The following is a 21,789-nucleotide window of genomic DNA, read 5'->3' on the forward strand; positions in this document are numbered from 1 at the left end:
CACTCAATATAAAAAAGGATGCTAATTTTTTAAATATATATAGTGTTTCTAAAGAGGAAACTGAACATTTATTGACGCAGTAGGGCAGGGGTAAATTGAGAACAAACATAGATAGAGTACAATGTGTAATACTTTCATTAATAAGTCATTCATAACCGTTTATAAGTAATGTATGTACTATTAATACATAACAAGTGTTACTGGATGTTGATTTGACAGAAAGACCAAATGGGCACACTAAGGGCAATGACCGACCAGCATGAAAACAGCTTCAATCTGATAAAACTGACTAACTGAACCTCGCTCCCAATGAATTGCTGCACTGATCAAGTGAGTGTCTTACTAGTAAGTGATGTCCCACTTGACAGAACAATCAATAGCATTATTCCTGGCTAATAAGACAACAACGTCTCCCATGTCTGTTTGACAAGCCCTGACCAGCTACACAGCCACAATTTAAGACACCTTTTCCTTCCCCAGAATGGCTTGTTAAAATAGAGAAGTCCCACTACAGACAATTGTGCAGTTGCTCAAGTATTCAGGAAGCATGTTGAGATATTGTCTGATGACTTGGAAAGTCAATGTGCACTGCAAGGAGGGTTTGCCTTTAGACCTTTAAAGAAGATAGTGACAAGTTTCAACATCCACATCGTCTTTGCACCTTCTGACCTCCCAAAGATGTGTTCACTCAGCCAATAACTGCCTTTCTGTGATAGTACATATTGATCATGCATGTATTGATTTGCACAGCATTCTATGCTTGTTATCATCTCTCAGAGCATGTCTTGATAGTGAATATGACTTCATCTGGACATTTGGGACTTTTCCTCCACAACCCCAGGAGAGTCCTATAGATCGATTAACAAGTGTGTTTAGTGGTGAGGTTTATAGGAAAACACCTATTGAGTAACCACAATGGAATGTTTGCATAATTAGTGAAATGACAAGGCACTGGCCATAAGCACCGCTCAAAACTTAACTTAAAAAATATGTACCACTCCCCTTGTAAGTATTTCCTCATCTTCTTCATCTTCGCGGACTGTATGCAGCCAGGCTATGTGATAACTTGTGATCGAATCTCTAAGCAAAATAAAACAATTAACTTACATTTCATAGATCAATAGATTTATCAAAAAAAGGATATGTATCAAATAATGTCCAGCATATATCTTTTTCTCAGACTATAGTGTTGCAATAATGTTACAAACTTGGTGCTTAAAAGGTTGAGGATAATTATTTTCTTTCATTTAGATGCAGTTATGGAATTATGGCCCATTTTACCTAGACCCTGTCAAAAACAAATTAGCAGTGGTGTAAAGTACTTAACTAAAAATACTTTAAAATACTACTTAAGTTGTTTTTTGGGGTATCTGTACTTTACTATTTATATTTCTGCCAACTTTTACTTTTACTTCACTACATTCCTAAATAAAATAATGTACCTTTTACTCCATACATTTTCCCTGACACCCAAAAGTACTCGTTACATTCTGACAGGAAAATTGTCCAATTCACACACTTATCAAGAGAACATCCCTGGTCATCCCTACTGATCACTAAACAAAAATGCTCCGTTTGTAAATTATGTCTGAGTGTCGGACTGTGCCTCTGGCTATCCGTCAATAAAAAAAATATGAAAATTGTCGGGTTTGCTTAATATAAGGATTTTGAAATTATTTCTACCTTTACTTTTGATGGTTAAGTATGTTTAAAACTAAATACTTTTATAATTTTACTCAAGTAGTATTTTACTGGGTGACTTTCACTTGAGTCATTTTATATTAAGGTATATTTACTTTTACTCAAATATGAGAATTTAGTACTTTTTCCACCACTGCAAATTAGGGTGCGAATCTGTAAACGGGAGGAGTTATGTGAGATAGCGAGATTATAACAAACCTGAAGATCCAAGAATAGGGTGGGGGAGAGCAGCAGTGTGGGAGGACTAGGAGACGTGTGAAGTGGCAATATTTTCCAGCTGATTAACAATGTTGAACATATGTTTAAAAATACCTTGACAACTGAGCTGGATAGCGGCGACTTTTCGGGGTTGGCCTACCAATTTGTCTTTATGTCTAGTGACACTAAACGCGTAAACGATGGCTATTTAGGTTTTTGAGTTTATCGCGGTTTTCTTTTCACACCGATGAGGAACTGAAAGGGAGAAAAGAGGAAACATTCTTACCTAAATTAACAAGGTCAGTTTTCATTATTATTTTTCTCAATATAATAGCAAGTTCTCTAAATAAACAAAAGCAATCCGTTTTTATTATTCATCAGTGTCATTTATTTCCTAAATTGTTAGTGTCTTTCGTCACCATCCATTCTAAAGACTAGCTAGCACATTCGATTAATCGAGACTAGTTTCTACTGCATCTTCTCGGCGGAAGGTTAACAACAGTGGTCATTCTTCGGTTCTCGTCGTCGACATCTTAAAATGATGGATGGAACGGGAGAAAGGAGGCAAACGTTCGTATTTTTTATTGAATCAATTGTCTGTTTTTAATAACCAACTTCGCTAGCTACATTGAGCAAGGTAGGGTTTTAGTGCAGCTCTAGCCTAGATCGAACACACGACTAGCTAAAACCGCGAGTCCTTTCCGCGTACGGTTAGAACAGGTGCATCTCGCTCGAGCGCTGTGATGGTCGTGTCGACTTGCGGTTCTTGGCATATTTGTTACCAAAACAATCCGTTCGTGTTAAACAATGTATCATCACTGTTGGAAGGATTGCATTGCGATTGATGTTTGTAAGTGTCTGTAATATGTTGAAGTCTAATAAAGCTAGCTAGCAATGGCCTGCTTTTCTAACGTTATCTCACTAGCTACTTAGCTTGCTGTAGCTAGCTAGTTAGCATACCACCCGAAACGGGGCAGGCAGGGCCCTCCTTGTAATGGAATGACAGAATGCCTTTTATCTTTTTGTATCCGGACTTTTTCGATAATTCTAGGTTAAATTATTTATTCTGCTAACATTCTAGCTCACATCATTTAGTAGCTAGCTATGTTTGTTTGCCAGTGCTGTGGATATTGTCTGTCTTCACGGCAGCTATGGCGAATATTAATATATTTTTAGCGCTCATATTTTAAATACAGGGAACCTTTATTACTTTGAGTTAGCTAAGCTAGCATGTAATGTTAAGTAACTAGTTAGTAGTACTAGACTACGTTACATTGTCTCATCTTGCTACTGTTGATCATTTGGCTTTAAGACCTGACTAACTAAATTAGTTCTCAACTTCCCTTGCCATATTGGCTACTGACTACCGTCTTATAATTTGAATCACATTAAATTGCAGCTTGATTGGATTTCACAGCAACATTAGCTAAAAAAACATTTCCCTCTTACACTTAAGTTAGTTAGCCTACATATCCTTATACGAAGGTCAACATTTGAATAGCCTACTTACTAGCTAAGTTACTTTCAGCTATGTTGTTCAGTGGTTGGGGTCTGACTGGGTAACAGAGGGAACATCCAATCGTCTGAGATTGCAAGGCAAGCTTGTCTTGTTGAAATGTTTAATATTCAGATCATGTACTATCCAGTGGCTGCTTTGGTGGACATTGGATACATCAATTCAATTTGCTCTGAATGCCACTGCATTTGAGGCCTAATTATTTTGGATGGTTTCAAGTTATTTCCACTGCAAATGATTGTGAAGAGGAATTACGGATATAATTTCATGTAAACTTTTCTTCTTTGGTTGGAACTGGATGGCGCAGACATCATTTCTACATGGGGATGAACACGGCTATATTATTCTGACTGTAAATATGGTAGGAAATTGTCAGCATGGTAACAACATTTGCTTTAATTTTCACAAGGCTTTGAAGGCCTAACATAATGTGCTCTGTCACACTGCGTTTTTCAATTTATAAAAAATACTTCATTTTAGTTTGAAGTTACAGACATTCCCAAAATGAAAATGTTCCCTAATTGCAACCTTACCAAACTTAACTTTGCATTCTTAGAAGTATCAATTTTACAAAGAGAGTTTGTTTGTTTGGTGCTTTTTGTTGAATTTAAAGCACCTGCTGTTTAACAGATTTCCAAGACTGTGCTAACTGAGGCTTCCAACTAGGGTTTATGTCAAAGATCTTTGTTCTCAGGGATGGCACGACTGTTGGGTATAGGCTACAACGGAAATGTCACAATCTACTGACAAGTCTTCACCATTTAAACTAACGTCTCAGACTCCTTAAGAAATCCACTGCTTTTGTTTGTTTTCGTTGCATCATATTCCTCCTTGCTATTGCACTGTATCTAGGTATGGCGCGAACAGAAACACATCAAATACTTTTGTTTGTTTGGGAAATGGGCCTTGAAATGAATCCTTGGTTTGAACACATGATTGAATCATGTTCAGGAAATTGGAACATAATAGAATCTAGGCCACAGTGAGTAGCGTGCTCACTTTGATGCACACTGTCGCACAAATAGCTTTTTTTGCTATAAACACTTTTATGTAAACATGGCAGGTGTTACTTGTTTGTGCTGTTACATAATAAGCAGAGGGAAAGTGAATTGGATGATCGAGCCTAGCAGTCCATTATGTAGGCCTGTTTTTTTTATGTGGACTTCACCAGCCTCTTCTAATATAGGCCATCCCCTGCCAGTTTGCCAGCTTGGCTGTGTCTCTCTTAAGGAGGCAGCTATAGAAAGTGTGACTGACTGTACAGTGTTTTCTATTCAGACTGCTCTGAGTCAGGGGCTCCTAGCGGAAGGGAGGAGTTAGCCTCATGCAAGGAGGGAGAGTGCAGACCATAGAATTGTCTCTGGTAGTGGTTTGATTGGGATCTCTGATCTAACCTACATCTGCATGTCTCAGAGTTATGGAATAAGTCATCAGAGCAGACTCTGGTTTTAGGTGAAACGAGGATGCCTAACTAGTTCAGAGTATTAAGCTACAGCTGTCATGGTTTACAGCTTCAGAAAGGTTGGGTAGTGAACCTAAACACCATAGAAACATCTACTGGTCAAACAAATGGTTAAATTATCTCACGTTGAAAAGCAGATGACTGACTACTCAGCCAAAGAGGGATTTAAGAACTTGCCAATTGTACAATTGCTTCAAATTAGGCAACATCAGCAATTGTGTAGCTGCCCTTGCAGCAGTAAATATATATATATATATTTTTAAAGCCATGCATTCGAGATGGTGTGTGCCTGCCTGCCTGCATCCAGCATTGCAGATTATATGCAGGATAGTGCCGAGCAAAGGAACCCTGTGGATGGGGCTTAATGGAACATTCCCTCTTACCCAGCTGGTGATCTAGTCATAACAATCTCCTTCTACAGCAAAAACGGCGGTGCTTTCTGTTGTCAATGGATCACTCTACAGAAACCGGTAGACCATCTCTTTAAAATTTAGAAAGTATGTAAATGGGGCATAACTGACATTTTAAGTCTGAAATATAGAGCGTCCTGAGTGGTGCAGTGGTCTATGGCACTGCATTGCAAGTGCTTGAGGCGTCACTACAGACCCGCGTTCGTTCCCAGGCTGTGTCGCAACTGGCCGTGAACGGGAATCCCGTAAGGCGGCGCACAATTGGTCCAGCGTTGTTAGGGGAGGGTTTGGCCGGGTGTGCTTTACTTGGCCACCCCTTGTGGCGGCCCAGGTGCCTGCAGGCTGACTTCGATTGTCAGTTGAACAGTGTTTCCTCCGACATATTGGTGCGGCTGGCTTCCGGGTTAAGCAGGCGGGTGTTAACCTGTCCGTGAACGGGACCGTTGTCATCATCTGACACTAATTAGCATAACGCAACGGACATAAATCTTCCTAGAAAATATTCCTATTCATGAAAATCACAAGTGAAATATATTGGAACACAGCTTAGCCTTTTGTTAATCACCTTGTCATCTCAGATTTTCAAAATATGCTTTACAGCCAACGCTAGACAAGCATTTGTGTAAGTTTATCATAGCCTAGCATAGCATTATGCCTTGCTAGCAGCAGGCAACCTTGTCACGGAAATCAGAAAAGCAATCAAATTCAAGCCTTTACCTTTGAACTTCGGATGTTTTCACTCACGAGACTCCCAGGTAGACAGCCAAAGTTCATTTTTTCCCAAAATATTATTTTTGTAGGCGAAATAGCTCTGTTTGTTCTTCACGTTTGGCTGAGAAATCGCCCGGAAATTGCAGTCACCACAACGCCAAAAAATATTAAAAATTAGCTCCATAATATCGACAGAAACATGGCAAACGTTCGATAATATATCCGTCAGGACAATTCGTTTTTCACTTGGACCGATTGGAGTAATGGCTACCTCTGTATTTTACGCGAGAATCTCTCTCGGAGCCACCATGTGACCACTTACGCAATGTGGCCGCCTACGGCTATTCAACAGAAATGCGTAAAACTATGTCACAATGCTGTAGACACCTTGGGGAATACGTAGAAATCGTAAGCTCGTTGATGGTACATTCACAGCTGAATAGGGAGTCATTGGAACGCAGCGATTTTCAAAACCTGGGCACTTCCGGATTGCATTTTTCTCAGGCTTTCGCCTACAACATCAGTTCTGTTATACACAGACTATCTTTACAGTTTTGGAAACGTTAGTGTTTTCTATCCAAAGCTGTCAATTATATGCATATTCTAGCATCTTTTCCTGACAAAATATCCTGTTTAAAACGGGAATGTTTTTTTTTTCAAAAATGAAAATACTGCCCCCTAACACCAAGAGGTTAAGAAGCGCGGTTTGGCGGGTCATGTTTCGGAGGATGCATGACTTGACCTTCACCTCTCCCGAGCCCGTTGGAGTTGCAGCGATGAGACAAGATCGCAATTGGATATCATGAAAAGGGGGGTAAAATTAAAGATCCAGTCCATTTTAAAAATGTGTCCCCTTACACTTCATTGTTGTGATGCAAAAATTCAAGCAAAATGCATAGTTTTGCAGCGATGAGACCAGATTGAATTTGGGAGGAAAAAGAGGGTAACAAAAAAAAATCTGAAATATTGAATGAATATGCCTAAACTTTAAACTTTAAATTCCCCACTCAAACGATCGACTGAGTCGCTATGAGTGAAGGCTCCCTTGGAAAACACTTAGCCCTAACTTTAGACGATTTGCTGACTTTGCATCTAAGTTGAGGTTCTGCAGTCGATCACTTCTGATCTCGAAAGCAATGTGACGCCGGGGTTTGGCTTCTGAGCAGCTTTAGCCAGGCCGGCGGAGCAGAGTGAACAGACCAGGGATCCTGACCCTCCCTTCTCTCTCTTAGTTTCTTTACAGAGGCTGAATGATGTTGGCATGTGTTTTTAAAAGGGGAGAGAAAATGCTTAGATCCATTTGTATGTTAAGCCTTATCAGTTGCCTTTGGGGTTTGATGAAGGCAGAATGACTATTGTAGTGCCAGACAGACCAAAGGGGAATCAAAGCTGTGCTTGTCTGTGGTGCTGAACTTTCTCATCCCCTTTTAATTGGCTTTTCCGAAAGGTACTGTAAGGGCAGGCTTTTAAAGATCCCTCTGTATAGGGTTGCACATTTTAGAGAATATTCAGAGGTGGAAACTTTCTGTGGGAATATATGGGAATTAATATTAATAACATTTTAAATGTAGATGTTTTGGTGACAGAAATGTTTTGGTAACCATAAGTAGACATTGCAAATGATTAAATCCTTCCAATAGAAGTAAAAAACACAATTTAGTTACCAATTGAACTTTAATTAAATGAGTTGACTCTTCACATGGGATGATTTCACTGAACAACAAAAGAAAAGGAATATTGAATGATCCCCAATGAGCCATCGCATCTCCCAAAAACGTTTTCAACATCTTTAAAATGATAGTCTAGAAAGTAAAGATTTGGTTGTCTTCCTCTCAGGCTTCCATGTCTTCTCCCTGGACCTCCTCAATGTCCACCTCTTCAACATCAGACTCTGAGGCCTCAAATTAACTGTCACTTTCCAACCTGGTTGAGGATGGCTCATCAGGCTCAAATTTGTCCGTATGGCCACCAATTTTTCAACTCTTGTATTGGTCAGCCTGTTGCGTGCTTTGGTGTGTGTGTGTGTGTGTTCCCAAACAAGGACCAGTTGCACTTTGAGGCGGCTGATGTTGGTGGGATTTGGAGGAGGATGATGGAGGAAAGAGCCTCAGATCCACAAAGTCCCTTCCACCAGGTGGCTGATGAGATGTTGGCACGAGTGCCGTATTGCATCTCCATCCCAAAGCCCTTGCTTGGAAGTGTACATCGCCAGACTGCCAAGAATCTTGCCCTCATCCAGACCAAGTTGGCGCGACACGGTAGTGATGACACCATAGGCCTTATTGATCTCTGCACCAGACAGGACGCTCTTGCCAGCATACTTTGGTTCCAACATGTGCGCTGCGGTGTGTATGGGCTTCAGGCAGAAGTCTTCACGCTTTTTCATGTATTTCAGAACTGCAGTTTCCCGTGTCAACAGTGAAGTGGTCAGGGCAGTACGGATTTCTTCTCTTACATCTGCAAGCATAGTCTGAGCATCAGACAGGATGGCATTGTCTCCCTCAATCCGTGCAATGGCTACTGCTATAGGTTTCTGGAGTTTCAGGCTTACCCCTCTCTCCCAAAATACATCATCCAGAAGGATCCTCTTGATGGGGCTGTCCATATCGGCATACTGTGATATGGCCATTTCTTGGAGAGACTCCTTCCCCTCCAGGAGACTGTCAAACACCCCATCGGGTGTTGCTGGGCAGCTTCAATGTGGTGCTCTTATTCTTCTCTTATAGTTACTACTATAACTTGGTGACACTTCACATACCTTACCATTTCCTTGGCTCTCTTGTAGAGTCTATCCATTGTTTTCAGTGCCATGTCCTTGAGGAGCAGATTCAATGCATGAGCAGCACAGCCAATGGGTGTGATGTGAGGGTAGGACTCCTCCACTTTAGACCAAGCAGTCTTCATGTTTGCAGCATTGTCTGTCACCAGTGCAAATACCTTCTGTGGTCCAAGGTCATTGAATGACTTCAGCTCATCTCCAATGTAGAGACTGGTGTTTCTGTTGTCCCTTGTCTGTGCTCCTGTAGAATACTGGCTGAGGGGTGGAGATGATGTAGTTAATTATTCCTTGCCCACGAGCATTCGACCACCCATCAGAGATGATTGCAATAGTCTGCTTTCTCTGCTTTTGCTTGACCTTCACTTGAACTCTGTTAAACTCTGCATCCAGCAACTTAGTAAAGAAAGCATGTCTGGTTGGAGGGGTGTATGCTGGGCAAAGAGAATATTCAGAAATCTCTTCCAATACACATTGCCTGTGAGCATCAGAGGTGAACCAGTTGCATACACAGCTCGAGCAAGACATTCATCAGCATTTTTCTGACTACGTTCCTCTATAGCTGTTGCTATCGATAAGGTGTCTGGTTCGTCATTTTCACCTCAAATAGAAGTAGAGGGACTTTTGTCTGAGGTTGTGAGTGCTGAGGGAACTTTATGCACTTGGCCAGGTTCTGCATCTTTGTTGCATTCTTCACATATGATTTGGCACAGTATTTGCAAATGTACACCTTTATTAGCAGCAGTGAAATGTCGCCACACATCAGATAGTGCCTGTAGCATTTTCCTGTGAAGATGTTTTAAAAGAACATACAATGATAAAGACAGAAATAGATAAGCAGTTAGATTAAACAACTCCTTTGTAAGATAAATGTTTTAACATGTATGGAAACAGGTGAATTAACACTCTTTAAGCAAGCTAAACCCCACATGAATAGCAAAAACGAGCAGAAATTGAGTTAGAAGTGATTTAAACACACTTTTCTGGAGGCTTCTATTTACTACTTAACAACAAATCATGTATGTCATATAAAATATATTCACCCCACCCAGTATTGTAATCAAAACTTATCAGAAAGCATGCAGTCCTTTGCTCAGACAGTGTAGTAGTGTGTGCTCAATAGCATCTCATTAGTGTGCAAGATCTTGAGAATCAGCTGTACATGTGATGGAAGAATGCACTGTGCATGCATCAATTCCATTGAATTGGGGATAGTTTAGCCAAAATATGCTACAATACCTAGAATTGCCTTGTGTATCCCACAAAGATTCACTGTTTATAATAGAGTTCGACCGATTTAATCGGAATGACATATTAATTAGGGACGATTTCAAGTTTTCAAAACAATCGGTAATCTGCATTTTTGTACACTGATTATGGCTGATTACTTTGCACTCCACGAGAAGACTGCATGGCAGGCTGACTACCTGTTACGTGAGTGCAGCAAGGAGCCATGGTAAGTTGCTAGTTAGCATTAAACTTATCATATAAAAAAACAATCTTAACATTATCACTAGTTAACTACACTTGGTTGATATTACTAGTTTATCTACTTAGTAGTCTGCGTTGCATATAATCGATGCGGTGCCTGTTAATTTATCATCGAATCACAGCCTACTTTACCAAACGGGTGATTTTAACAAGTGCATTCGTGAAAAAAGCACTGTCGTTGCACCAATGTGTACCTAACCATAAACATCAATGCCTTTCTTTAAAATCAATACACAAGTATATATTGTTAAACCTGCATATTTACTTAATATTGCCTACTAACATGAATTTCTTTTAACTAGGGAAATTGTCACTTCTCTTGCGTTCTGTGCAAGCAGAGTCAGGGTATATGCAGCAGTTTGGGCTGCATGGCTCGTTGCAAACTGTGAAGACCATTTCTTCCTTACAAAGACCGTAATTAATTTGCCAGAATTTTACATAATTATTACATACAATTGAAGGTTGTGCAATGTAACAGCAATATTTAGACTTAGGGATGCCACCCGTTAGATAAAATACCTAATGGTTCCGTATTTCACTGAAATAATAAATGTTTTGTTTTTTAAATGATAGTTTCTGGATTTGACCACGTTAATGACCTAAGGCTCGTATTTCTGTGTGTTAATTATATTATAATTAAGTCTGACTTGATAGAGCAGTCTGACTGAGCGGTGACAGGCAGCAGCAGGCTCGTAAGCATTCATTCTAACAGTACTTTCTTGCATTTGCCAGCAGCTCTTCGCTGTGCTTCAAGCATTGCGCTGTTTATGACTTCAAGCCTATCAACTCCCAAGATTAGGCTGGCAATACTATAGTGCCTATAAGCACATCCAAAAGGCAAAGGTATATGAAATACAAATGGTATAGAGAGAAATAGTCCTATAATAACTACAACCTAAAACTTCTTGCCTGGGAATATTGAAGACTCATGTTAAAAGGAACCACCAGCTTTCATATGTTCTCATGTTCTGAGCAAGGAACTGAAACGTTAGCTTTTTTTTAATGGCATATATTGCACTTTTACTTTTTTCTCCAACACTTAGTTTTTGCATTATTTAAATGAAGTTGAACATGTTTCATTATTTATTTGAGACTAAATTGATTTTATTTATGTATTATATTAAGTTAAAATAAGTCATTTCAGTATTGTTGTAAGTGTCATTATTATACATGCATACAATACATGCATGCATACATTGGCCGATTTACAAAATAAAATTTAAAAAAATCGGTATCAGCTATTTTGGTCCGCCAATAATCGGTATCGGTGTTGAAAAATCCTAATCGGTCAACCTCTAGTTTATAAGTTTTTAAATGAATTTAAGACTGGGAATGTTTCTTAACTTCCCATGGAAAAATTCTGGAAATTTACCAGAAAGTTTCCAACCCATTGCAATCCTACCTCTGAATAAGTTCACACTGAACACAACTGAATGGAGAAATTGAGACCTATAGGAACAGTACAACCATGCAATAACAGCTGCCAGTTGTAAATAGGAATGTTCCTCTTTAGGCAATATAAATGCTCATTTCCATTCAAATTCTCTTGTGAAAAATGGTCTGTTATAGGCTGTGACGTCAGCTCATCAGGACTATGTTTGCTTGGCATTAGGATTCCAGGCGATTGGCCGACCCTGGACTGCCCGTCTCTCAGCGTTACAGAATTGGGGTTGGCTGGGTCAGCACAGTGGAGGCTCTAATTCCCACCCCCAGGGCACCTAATTAAAACTTACAACCAAGACAAACGACCTTTGACTCTGTCTGCCATCTCATGAGAACTGCTATTCTGAAAACTCCATGACATGCGAAGAGATCAGTGGGAGATCAACATACCCTCTTAGCAAATAATTATGGCACTGTCTGTATCGGAATACTACTTCATTCTTGGTCTTCTGTATCAAAGCCTGTTTTTAGATTCTGCTTGTTCATTTAGTCAGGCCTCCCACTAGATTGCTAGTTCATAACTGCTCTGATAAAGGCAACAAAAAAACCCATCTCTATCCTGGGAATGCAAAATGTTTTTAGCACTCAGTTTTGCCCCAGTCGTTTTGTTTTGTCATTGTTACGTTCTCCCACTTCATGGACTATTGCATTGAAATATTGTTAGTTAAAACTCTTTTGCGCTCAATATTTTGTAAAACCCAACACAATGTGTGCAGAGAATTTCTTTGTTATTATACAGTATTGAAAAATGGACTTGCCCGCACAAGCTTGAGAGGTCTTTTGTGGAGGCAAATAACACTTGATGAGTTTATTAATGAAAAAAATGATATCAGGTTCTTACAGTGGTTCTTTCTTTGCAGTGGCTGACTAACATGGCTGACTAACTACCTGCCACAGACTCTCTTCATGGATAACAGAGGAAGACGACAAAGGAAACACAAAATAAAACCTTATTAATTATCAACAAAGACAAACATCCAGAGGAACCAACCCACCACTATCGTCCCATCACTCTGACTTCCAGTGCATGTGGTCCTGAAGTCGTCCTAAGGAGGAGGCGGGGAACACATAGGCCTACCACTATGCACTGTAAACAGAGAGGTTGGGACTGTGGAAGTGTGGGAAGAACCAGACCTCCCCCAGGCAGGACTATCCCCCTGGTGCTGGGGCTACTGGTGGCCTTGGTCCAGGGCAGTGTGCCTGGGAGACCACTGGTGGAGGGCCTGGGGGAGATGTTGTCGGTGGACCTGGAAGCCTCCATGCACTCCTCTGTCCTCTCTGACCTGCAGACTGCAGCCTCTGTAGCCACAGAGGGACCTCTCACGGGTATCCCAGAATCCCTGGCTGCAGTCACAGAGGTGGCCCCTGCAGGAATCCCTGACTCTTCAGCGGTGGTGGGCCAGGGGTTCCAGTTGAGGATCCCGCCCAGGGCGAAGAATGGCAGTTGCAATGTTAAGGTAAGCATTGTCATGACTAGGACGTTACTGCTGATTGAATATAGTGACCCTCCCCACATACTGGTGGTGGATCTAATGGTGATAATCAAACCACCGCTGTAATGTCCATATGAACACTGATAGTAATAATTAGGGCTGACCCCAATTAGTCGATTATTTGGTCGTTAAGCTATCGGTCGACCAAGATTGTTTTAGTCGAGCAGTAACACCGATATATATTTGGCCCATATCGGTGAACTAATCCATTGCAGAGGCCTAGACTAAAAGCTCATTTATGCATGATCCGGAAATGTGGTAGGAGGCTCCATATGGAGGGTGGGGAAAATGTGGTAGGAGGCTCCCAAATATCGTAGCAATGCAGAAGGCTCTGTATAGCTCAATGCATTTGAAAAATCTTTCCAGCTCTCTCCCTTTTGATAACCACACAGTGTGAAAGGGATCCAATGGAAATGTCATAAGAAATAATCAGGTAGCACTATTTTATCAGTGCTTGACTTGGACTGAAATGGGTTCCGGTACTCATTTTGGGTGCCGGTACTGTTTATATTTAGGTGCAGGAGCTCCACAATACTTTTGAGCTAGTATTCTATAAGAGGAACAGGAGCTCAAGCAGTAGAACATTTGATGTGCCGGTACTCTGCTCCAGTGAGTTCTTGCCCAAGTCAAGCACTGGTTCTTATCCCTTGCGCAAATAACCTACAGTTTTCTTTCCTGACCTCACTGGCGGAGAAACTGAGGGCCAAGAATATATTATGCAATGTTGCAAGTTTGCTAGTGCAAGCGTCGGGCTGGACTCAAGTTAATAGTTGATACAGTGCTTCAAGTTCTACCTGCAGGCTGCAATGTTTTTATTTGTTGGCTTTTTGTAGGCTATTTTTACATAGTTGGCAATAGAAGTTACTTTTTAGGTTCCTAATTTTCTGTGCTGAAGGAGTGAAGTTTGTATTTTACCGACATTAGGAAACCTGGTTATCGGTTTTGATTGAACAGAGCTCTCTAGAACGGACCTTTTTGTGTACCGTTGTATTTCAATGAAAAGGTAATGTATGATGTCCTGAATGCGATCGTGCCATTGAATACATGTATGCAATTTAACTTTGATGTTAAGCTGCTCAGATGTTTGACTTCCTTTTATATGATGTAATATGCCAGTTTATATGTAGGGTTGCAAAATTCCTGAAACTTTCAATAAATTCCCTGGTTTTCCAGAAATCCTTGTTGGAGGATTCACAGAATGAGGAAATCTAGAATCCTCCAACCAGGATTTCTGTTAAAAAAAAAAAGAGAGAATTTAATGAAAGTTCCTGTCATTTTGCAATCCAAGTTATACTGAGTGAACAAAACATTAGGAACACCTGCTCTTTCCATGACCTAGACAGACCAGATGAATCCAGGTGAAGGCTATGAACCCTTATTGATATCACTTGTTAAATCCACTTCAATCATTGTAGATGACTAGGAGGAGACAGATTAAAGAAGTATTTTTAAGCTTTGAGACATGTCTTGTGTATGTGAGCCATTCAGAGGGTGAATGGGCAAGACAAAAGATTTAAGTGCCTTTGCACAGGGTATGGCAAGTGCCAGGCGCATCATTTTGAGTGGTTGAAGACTAACCCTGCTAGGTTTTTCATGCTCAGTTTCCCGTGTGTATCAAGAATGGTCCACCATCCAAAAGACATCCAGCCAATTTGACACAACTGTGGGAAGCATTGGAGTCAACATGGGCCAGCATCCCTGTGGAATGCTTTCGACACCTTGTAGAGTCCATGCCCCAATGAATTAAGGCTGTTCAAAAGGGGGTGCTACTCCATATTAGGAAGGTGTTCTTAAAGTTTTGTACACTCTGTGTATAACATTCAACATGTCACTCTGTATGCTCCTCTACCTCATTTCTGTAATCCTTTGTGCCCAGTGCTTGATCACAATAGTGCCTTTTCCAGTCTTCCTGTCCATGTTGAAATAGCAATGTGAGGTTACCTTGCACATAACAGACATCTCTCATTCTCTTTGGATTTTGGGAACAGTTATTACAGCTGAACAGAAAATTGCCTTCAATCGGTGAGAATAGAGGAAACAAAGCCATTTTGGGCAGCATTGTAGTCCTTCCCAATAGGCTTAACTTTACATAACCCCAACCCTTTCATTCTCTTCTATTTCCTATTCAGTTTTTACTCCCCAAGCTCGTATGGACATTTTGAACCCTTCTGCAATGATTTCTATTGGATGTTAAACATACTCTAGGCTAGATAATTCTGTGGCAGCAATTTGTTTAAGCCTTACGCTTCTTAACTAGCCAAATATTTACATATTTGCAATGCTATGTATGGAATGGATATGCATAATATTCATGCCTCAGTACATTCTCTCTCACTGTATCAATGCTGATTTTTATTTGACTGTTGTGCAATTTGTTCCTTGGAGTTTGAATTAGAAGATATTATTTTGGCTCCTTGTATTATTGGGAATAATATCCTGACAAATTGTAATGTCTCAAAATGAAGGAGAGATGACTCAGGCGGCTGTCGTTTTGTGAATAGGGGCTCACTGGGAGCAGAGCTTCCTGCTCACTTCAACAAGGGTCAGTAGACTTCAGTACAGATGGACGAAATGAGTCAATGAAAAATGTGAGACTGAGTTTTCCACATCAGGTCTGTCTGATATACCCTTAAGATTACTGCACAGTTGGATAGGTTTTTGTCAGGATCGGCTTCTTGTGTGAAACACCTTGTCCTTTCAGAGTTTTTTGATCTATGAACCATAACGTTCCCTTATCTCTAAACCTTTCTTCTTCTCTCCTATTGTAGTTAACTGAGTTGGGAAAGGAACGCTTACCCTCCTGGCTGTACTGGGCCACAGGGAGCTGCATCCTACGAGGCCTGGCCCTGGAGCAGGACAGAGGTGTCCACCGTATCTCCCTCTCTGGCTCTGAGATGATAAACAGTGGCCATGGCTTGGAAGTCTTCTCTATTGAGGTGCACCCAGAGGAGTGGGCCGACGGTGAGCCGGCCCTCTTGGCTCTCCAGGCTGAGGCCAACAACCTCCAGCCATTCACCTGTGGCAGCGAGGAGCCCGTCACTGTTCTCACCATCATCCTGGATGCTGACCTCACTAAGATGAACGCTCATCAGAGGGTCGGCCTGCTGGCCAGCATGAAGAAGTTTTCCGGTGTCCCCCTGGAGCACATGAGGGTTGTCCCTGTCATTAACAACCGCCTGTTCGACATGTCCGCCTTCATGGCTGGGCCTGGAAATGCCAAGAAGGTGGTGGAGAATGGGGCCCTGTTGTCATGGAAGCTGGGCTGCGCCCTGGACCAGTCTAACATTCCAAACATCAACAGCGTCCAATCGCCTGCCAAGGATGGGTCCATGTCGTCCAAGCTAGGCTACCCAGTGGTGGGCTGGCACATCGTCAACAAGAAACCCCACTTGGTGAAACGGGTCAGGAGGCAGCTGGGAAACACCCCCACCCCTGTACCCTCCCTGCTCCCCCCAACCACTTACCCTGAGCCCCCTACTCGCATTGTTCCCACCCCCACATCCCCTTCCATCTCCCCAGCCACTGACAGCTCTGCTCCCCCTGTCCGTGGACCCTTGCCCCTGCCGGTGAAGCCCACTAACAGGCTGAGAGATCAGATAGCCCACACTCCTACCATAGGTGCTCCTCAGCCTACTAGGGTCCTGGGCACCACCAGTACCATCCCCATCCAGCCTACTATGACCCGGCCTGCTATTCCAGAGGCTACTGCTCTTCCCACCCCACCAAGCACCACTAGAAGGCCAAAGACCTCCACCACCAAGAAAACCAAGAAGGCAAAAACCTCCACTCCTGTGCCCAGAGAACCTAAGACCACCACAGCTAAGCCACCCAGACGCACCACCCCTCTGTCTCCTGTTCCTGACTACAACAACGAGAAGCCCCAGCTACGCAACCCCATCGATGAGGTAAATGCCTGGGTCGGGACCTACTTTGAGGTGAAGATTCCTCCAGATACCTTCTTCGACAAAGAGGACGGCACCACGGACAAGCTGCGTCTGACTTTGAGGAAGAACCACAACGAAGTGGTGAGCGAGACCTCTTGGATCCAGTTTAACAGCACCATCCAGCTCCTGTACGGTCTCCCAGAGAAAGAACACGTAGGAAAACACGAGTACTTTATGCTGGCCATCGACAAGGCAGGCATGAGCACCATAGATGCCTTTGAGGTCCATGTCAACCGTTGGCCGGCCACCGATAAGCCCTCTGTTGTTTTTGCCGCCCGTTTCCATGGTGAACCCAAGACATTGGCCAACAACGTCCACAAAAAGATCCTCCTGACTAAGAAGCTGGCGTATGCACTGGGTGACCGGAACACCAGCACAGTGACCCTGCGGAGTATCACCAAGGGCTCCATTGTGGTGGAGTGGACCAACAACAGCCTCCAGCAGAGCCCCTGTCCCAAGGACCAGATCACCATCCTCAGCAGAAAGATCTCTGACCCCCAGGGCAGGCCCACTCTGGCCTTCTCCAATGCCATGGAGCCAGACTTCAAACCCATCAACATCTCTGTCCGCGGCACCAACAAATGTCAGACCTACACGTTCGTGCCCCCAGGAGAGGTGACCATCCCTGTTCCCCCTCCAGCCACTCCTTCCCCTGGCACTGGTCGTAGCACCAGTGACGATGTTTACCTGCACACAGTTATCCCAGCTGTGGTGGTGGCGGCGCTACTGCTGATTGCCGGCGTCATCGCCATGGTCTGCTACCGCAAGAAGCGCAAGGGCAAGATGAGCATTGAGGAGCAGGCTACCTTCATCAAGAAAGGCGTGCCCATCATTTTTGCAGATGAGCTGGACGACTCCAAGTGTCCCCCGTCCTCCAGTATCCCCCTCATCCTGCATGAGGAGAAGCCACCCCTGCCCCCTCCGGAGTACCCCAACATGGCTGGCCCTCACAGCACCCTGCTCAACCAGGATCTCCTGATGGAGGAGTACTCCATCTACCATGATGATGACCCCAACGCACCCCCCTATCAGCCCCCGCCACCCTTCACCGTCCCCATCGAGGGGAAAGGGTCCCGTCCCAAGAACATGACATCATACAGGTCACCACCTCCCTACGTGCCTCCCTAACGCTTACAAAGCCTTGGGATGGAGGGGGAGCTGTGGTGACCTTTGTTTGAAAACAATTTCCGTAGGGATTTTACACACACTGTACAGTGGGATGGCTTTGACATAGCCGGAGTAGATGACCACGTCTGTATAAGTGACCACTATGGATAACGTACTGTATAAGTCTAACACTGGCACAGGAAAACTGGACAGAGACCGTTTGTAAACGCCAGCTCTCTTTTCTTTTGTTGTCCTTCATAGTTATGCTTTCGACTCTTGCGTAATCTTTATTTTGATCTGTTCTTGCCAAGAATAATAATTTTTATCTTTGAAGATGTACTGTTTCTATTGTATAGAAAATAATGCAAAAGCGAGAGACTGTAGGCTGCAGAGGCCTTGGAGCAAATGTCACCATGACAACAGACTTGTAGGCTATCAATCACAAAGTTCATCTTTATACCAATTACAGTATATCAATTATCGGTCTTTGGGTTAGCTTTAAGATTTTGCTCCTGTTATTTTTAGGTCGTCTAAGATAAAGTCTGACTAAAAACATGAAACCATTGTTTATTTACATCATAACCTTACATTTTATATTCTCCTCTTAATGTTACCCTTTTCTTTCTTTTACGTTTTAAAAATAACAGGTGTAAAACTTTCACTGGTGCAGACGCCTAATAAAGCTAGCCCTTTGTGTCTGGCAGAACTGAACATTCTAACTGGTAGCCTAAAAAGGACATTTGTTTTTTTTAATGCATAATGGGACTGAAATATCCTCTGCTATACAGGTACTGTACTTGGTCAACAAGTAAATCATAGACTGATAGTGAGTGACCACACTTAATGTAAGGGGATTACAAAACAGGAGTAATAACCACATCAATATACATTGGTGTATTAACTTGTGTATTAACTTGCCCCTGAAACAGAGAGATCACTATTCAGTGCCTTTAGAAAGTATTCACACCCCTTGACTCTTTACAGCTATTTAAATTTAAAATAGATAAAATTTAGTTTTGCTGTCTTACCCACACTAGCCTATAATGTCAAAGTAGAATTATGCTTTTCACATTTGTTTTACAAATTAATTAATGAAAAGCTAAAATATCTTGTTTAAGTATTCAACCTATTTGTTATGGTAACCCTAAATATGTTCAGGAGTAAGAATGTGCAGTACAGTGAAACTGCAAAAGGCTCTTAGACTTATCCAGAAAGACTCACAGCTGTAATTGCTGACAAAGTTGATTCTAATATGTATTGACTCAGGGGTATGAATTGTTATGTTAAATGTAAGAAATTAGCAAACATCTCTAAAAACATGATTTCACTTTTGTCATTATGAGGGTATTGTGTGTGTGTGAAGGGGAAGAGAAAATCTTTTTAAATTGTAACACAAAATGTGCAATAATGGTATGAATACTTTCTGAAGGCACTGTACTATTCCAGGGTTGCCAAGGTAGTGATAAAGTAAAGCATTCCTGTTTTCTTTTTCATCATAATGCTGGGTCAATGAGATGCTGTAACTAGGCAGCAGAGTGAACTGATGGAAGTAAATAATTAGGCTACTAGATTGATAAATTGTTTGTGTTGATGTAAGTTTTGAGGTTCAGGTCTCCCTTGGACCAGGTCTGTTGCAGAAGAGATTTTATCAGAGAAAATAACCGTAACTTTTATTAAGTAAATGAAATAAGAAAAGTGAGGGGGAACGTACAGTTCTGCAATATCCGTGCTCTCTGCCTCTATGCTGCTGCACTGCATCGTTAGTCTCTCAGTCATCAGTTGTGAGACAAGTGTATGTACATAATGGTGTGCCTGTGAAACTGAAGATCTCATAACGTTAATGTGTTTTATCAGTAGAGTTATGCTAGTGGAAGGGAAATTTTATTCTCAATTTTTTGTCTAGATTTATGATCACGATGTCATAAATTTAAATCATAGTTTGAAGGGGGCAAAAAAAGTTGACTTTCCCATCACTGAAAATATTGCATCCTGTAAAGAATACGATGTGGGAGGAAGACAAGTGAATAATGTACGTTTCATATCTGATATCACCATAAGGAAAAATGGTTGAGGAAAAAAAATCTAATGTTTTTACTGAATTTTTGATACGGTCTCAAATTGTTTTATGAAAATATATTAATAAAGATGTACTACTATTTGTAAAGCCTCAAAGACCCTGTATTTTCCCTTTGGTCACTTTTTCCTCTGAAAAATGTATTGTATCACTATTGGATAAGATTTCATCACGTTACCATGTTCTTCTATTTCACGCTTTGTAAACATTTTTTCACAGTTCATATATTAACACTTCCATGAGATTGGGTAATTGGCTCTGGTTAATGTCTAGATTCATATATTACAGTATGTGTAAAGACATTTTACATTGTTTCAGAATGTTAGTCACAATCATGATTGGGATCAATATCTGATGAGAATCTCTTGCGGTTGAATCAATCAGCAACACATTTCTCGCTCCACAAACCATCAGTATTTTAAATCATGTCTCATATTACTTTTCATAATGCTAAACATGTGTAGCTACGCGTACCATCTGCTCGTTTTTGATTAAACTGGGTACCAGTCTTTTTAGCTAATGTCTCATTCCTTGCCACTCCGTCTTTGGCAAATGACAGGAGTGGAATGATATCTTAAGACTGGTACCCAGGATAGTTGTCAAGGGCCTAATACTGCACAACCTCTTATGTTCACATGAACAGGTTACAAATATGTATAATGAAAAAGCTGAATCATTTAATCATCACACACATTGAACAAAGATGTGTGTCAATGTGGAGCTACTGTAAACCAGAGGAGCTGTAGCACTTAAAGCCCATATTAAGCTTGCCCTACTTTGGCGGTTTAATTAAACCTGCAGGTCTTTTGTACCTTTAGCACTAAATGTTGTCCTCTTGTGAGAAACCACAAATGGAGTGACCCTGCGGACGTATACTCTGCATTATTCATGACGATGGATTGGAAAGGTCTTTGTATTTGACAAACGCCACTGTTTAAGTGCAAGTCCAATGAGTGATAGATTAGGGCCAGTCAGGGCCGGCTCTAGCCTTTTGGGGGCTCTAAGCGAGATTTGGTTGGTGGGTCCCCACGCCAAGCAGGCCTAGAAAATGTTTGACCCCCCTCTTAAGGGTGGAGATTTTTTGCTAATGTTTTAAAGTACATTTCCTGCAATTCTACACATTTAATCATTGGGGCTTAGAGAAAATATCTAGTTTTAAAGCAATTTTCTACAGTTCTACACATTTTGCCACGGGTTGGAGAGAAATTGTGACATTTTATAGAAAATGTCATGCAATTCTACTAATTTTGCCATGGGCAGAGATTTGTTTTGCAGTTTCAAAGCTAATTACTGCAGTTCTACACATTTTGCCATAACTTATGCCATGTTAATGATGTCAGAGTGACTAACAAAATCAATGGGGGCCAGTGCTCCTGAGCATGTGCCCGGTTGATATTCGGCCATGATTACTACAAGTTCAGATAACTGGCTAGACTAATTTCACAATGGAAGAATTGTTAGCT

The 21,789-nt window shown here is 41.6% G+C and overlaps 1 protein-coding gene across 4 annotated transcripts; it reads left to right on the forward strand.

Moving 5' to 3' along the window:
• The first annotated feature begins 1,890 nt into the window (after positions 1–1,890).
• Positions 1,891–20,424, forward strand: LOC139368852 (dystroglycan 1-like). 4 transcript variants are annotated; one of them, XM_071108268.1, is made up of 3 exons: positions 1,891–2,198; positions 12,569–13,165; positions 15,970–20,424. In XM_071108268.1, the coding sequence occupies exons 2-3, from the start codon at positions 12,791–12,793 to the stop codon at positions 18,271–18,273; spliced, it is 2,679 nt and encodes an 892-aa protein (XP_070964369.1). In that variant the 5' UTR covers positions 1,891–2,198; positions 12,569–12,790; the 3' UTR covers positions 18,274–20,424. The 4 variants fall into 4 exon arrangements, with proteins under 4 accessions (XP_070964369.1, XP_070964368.1, XP_070964370.1 ...); XM_071108267.1 differs by lacking the exon at positions 1,891–2,198 and adding an exon at positions 2,345–2,469; XM_071108269.1 differs by lacking the exon at positions 1,891–2,198 and adding an exon at positions 2,622–2,749.
• Positions 20,425–21,789: the final 1,365 nt, after the last annotated feature.

This window comes from Oncorhynchus clarkii, chromosome 16 (assembly GCF_045791955.1).
Source record: "Oncorhynchus clarkii lewisi isolate Uvic-CL-2024 chromosome 16, UVic_Ocla_1.0, whole genome shotgun sequence".
In the NCBI taxonomy this organism is placed as follows: Eukaryota; Metazoa; Chordata; class Actinopteri; order Salmoniformes; family Salmonidae; genus Oncorhynchus; species Oncorhynchus clarkii.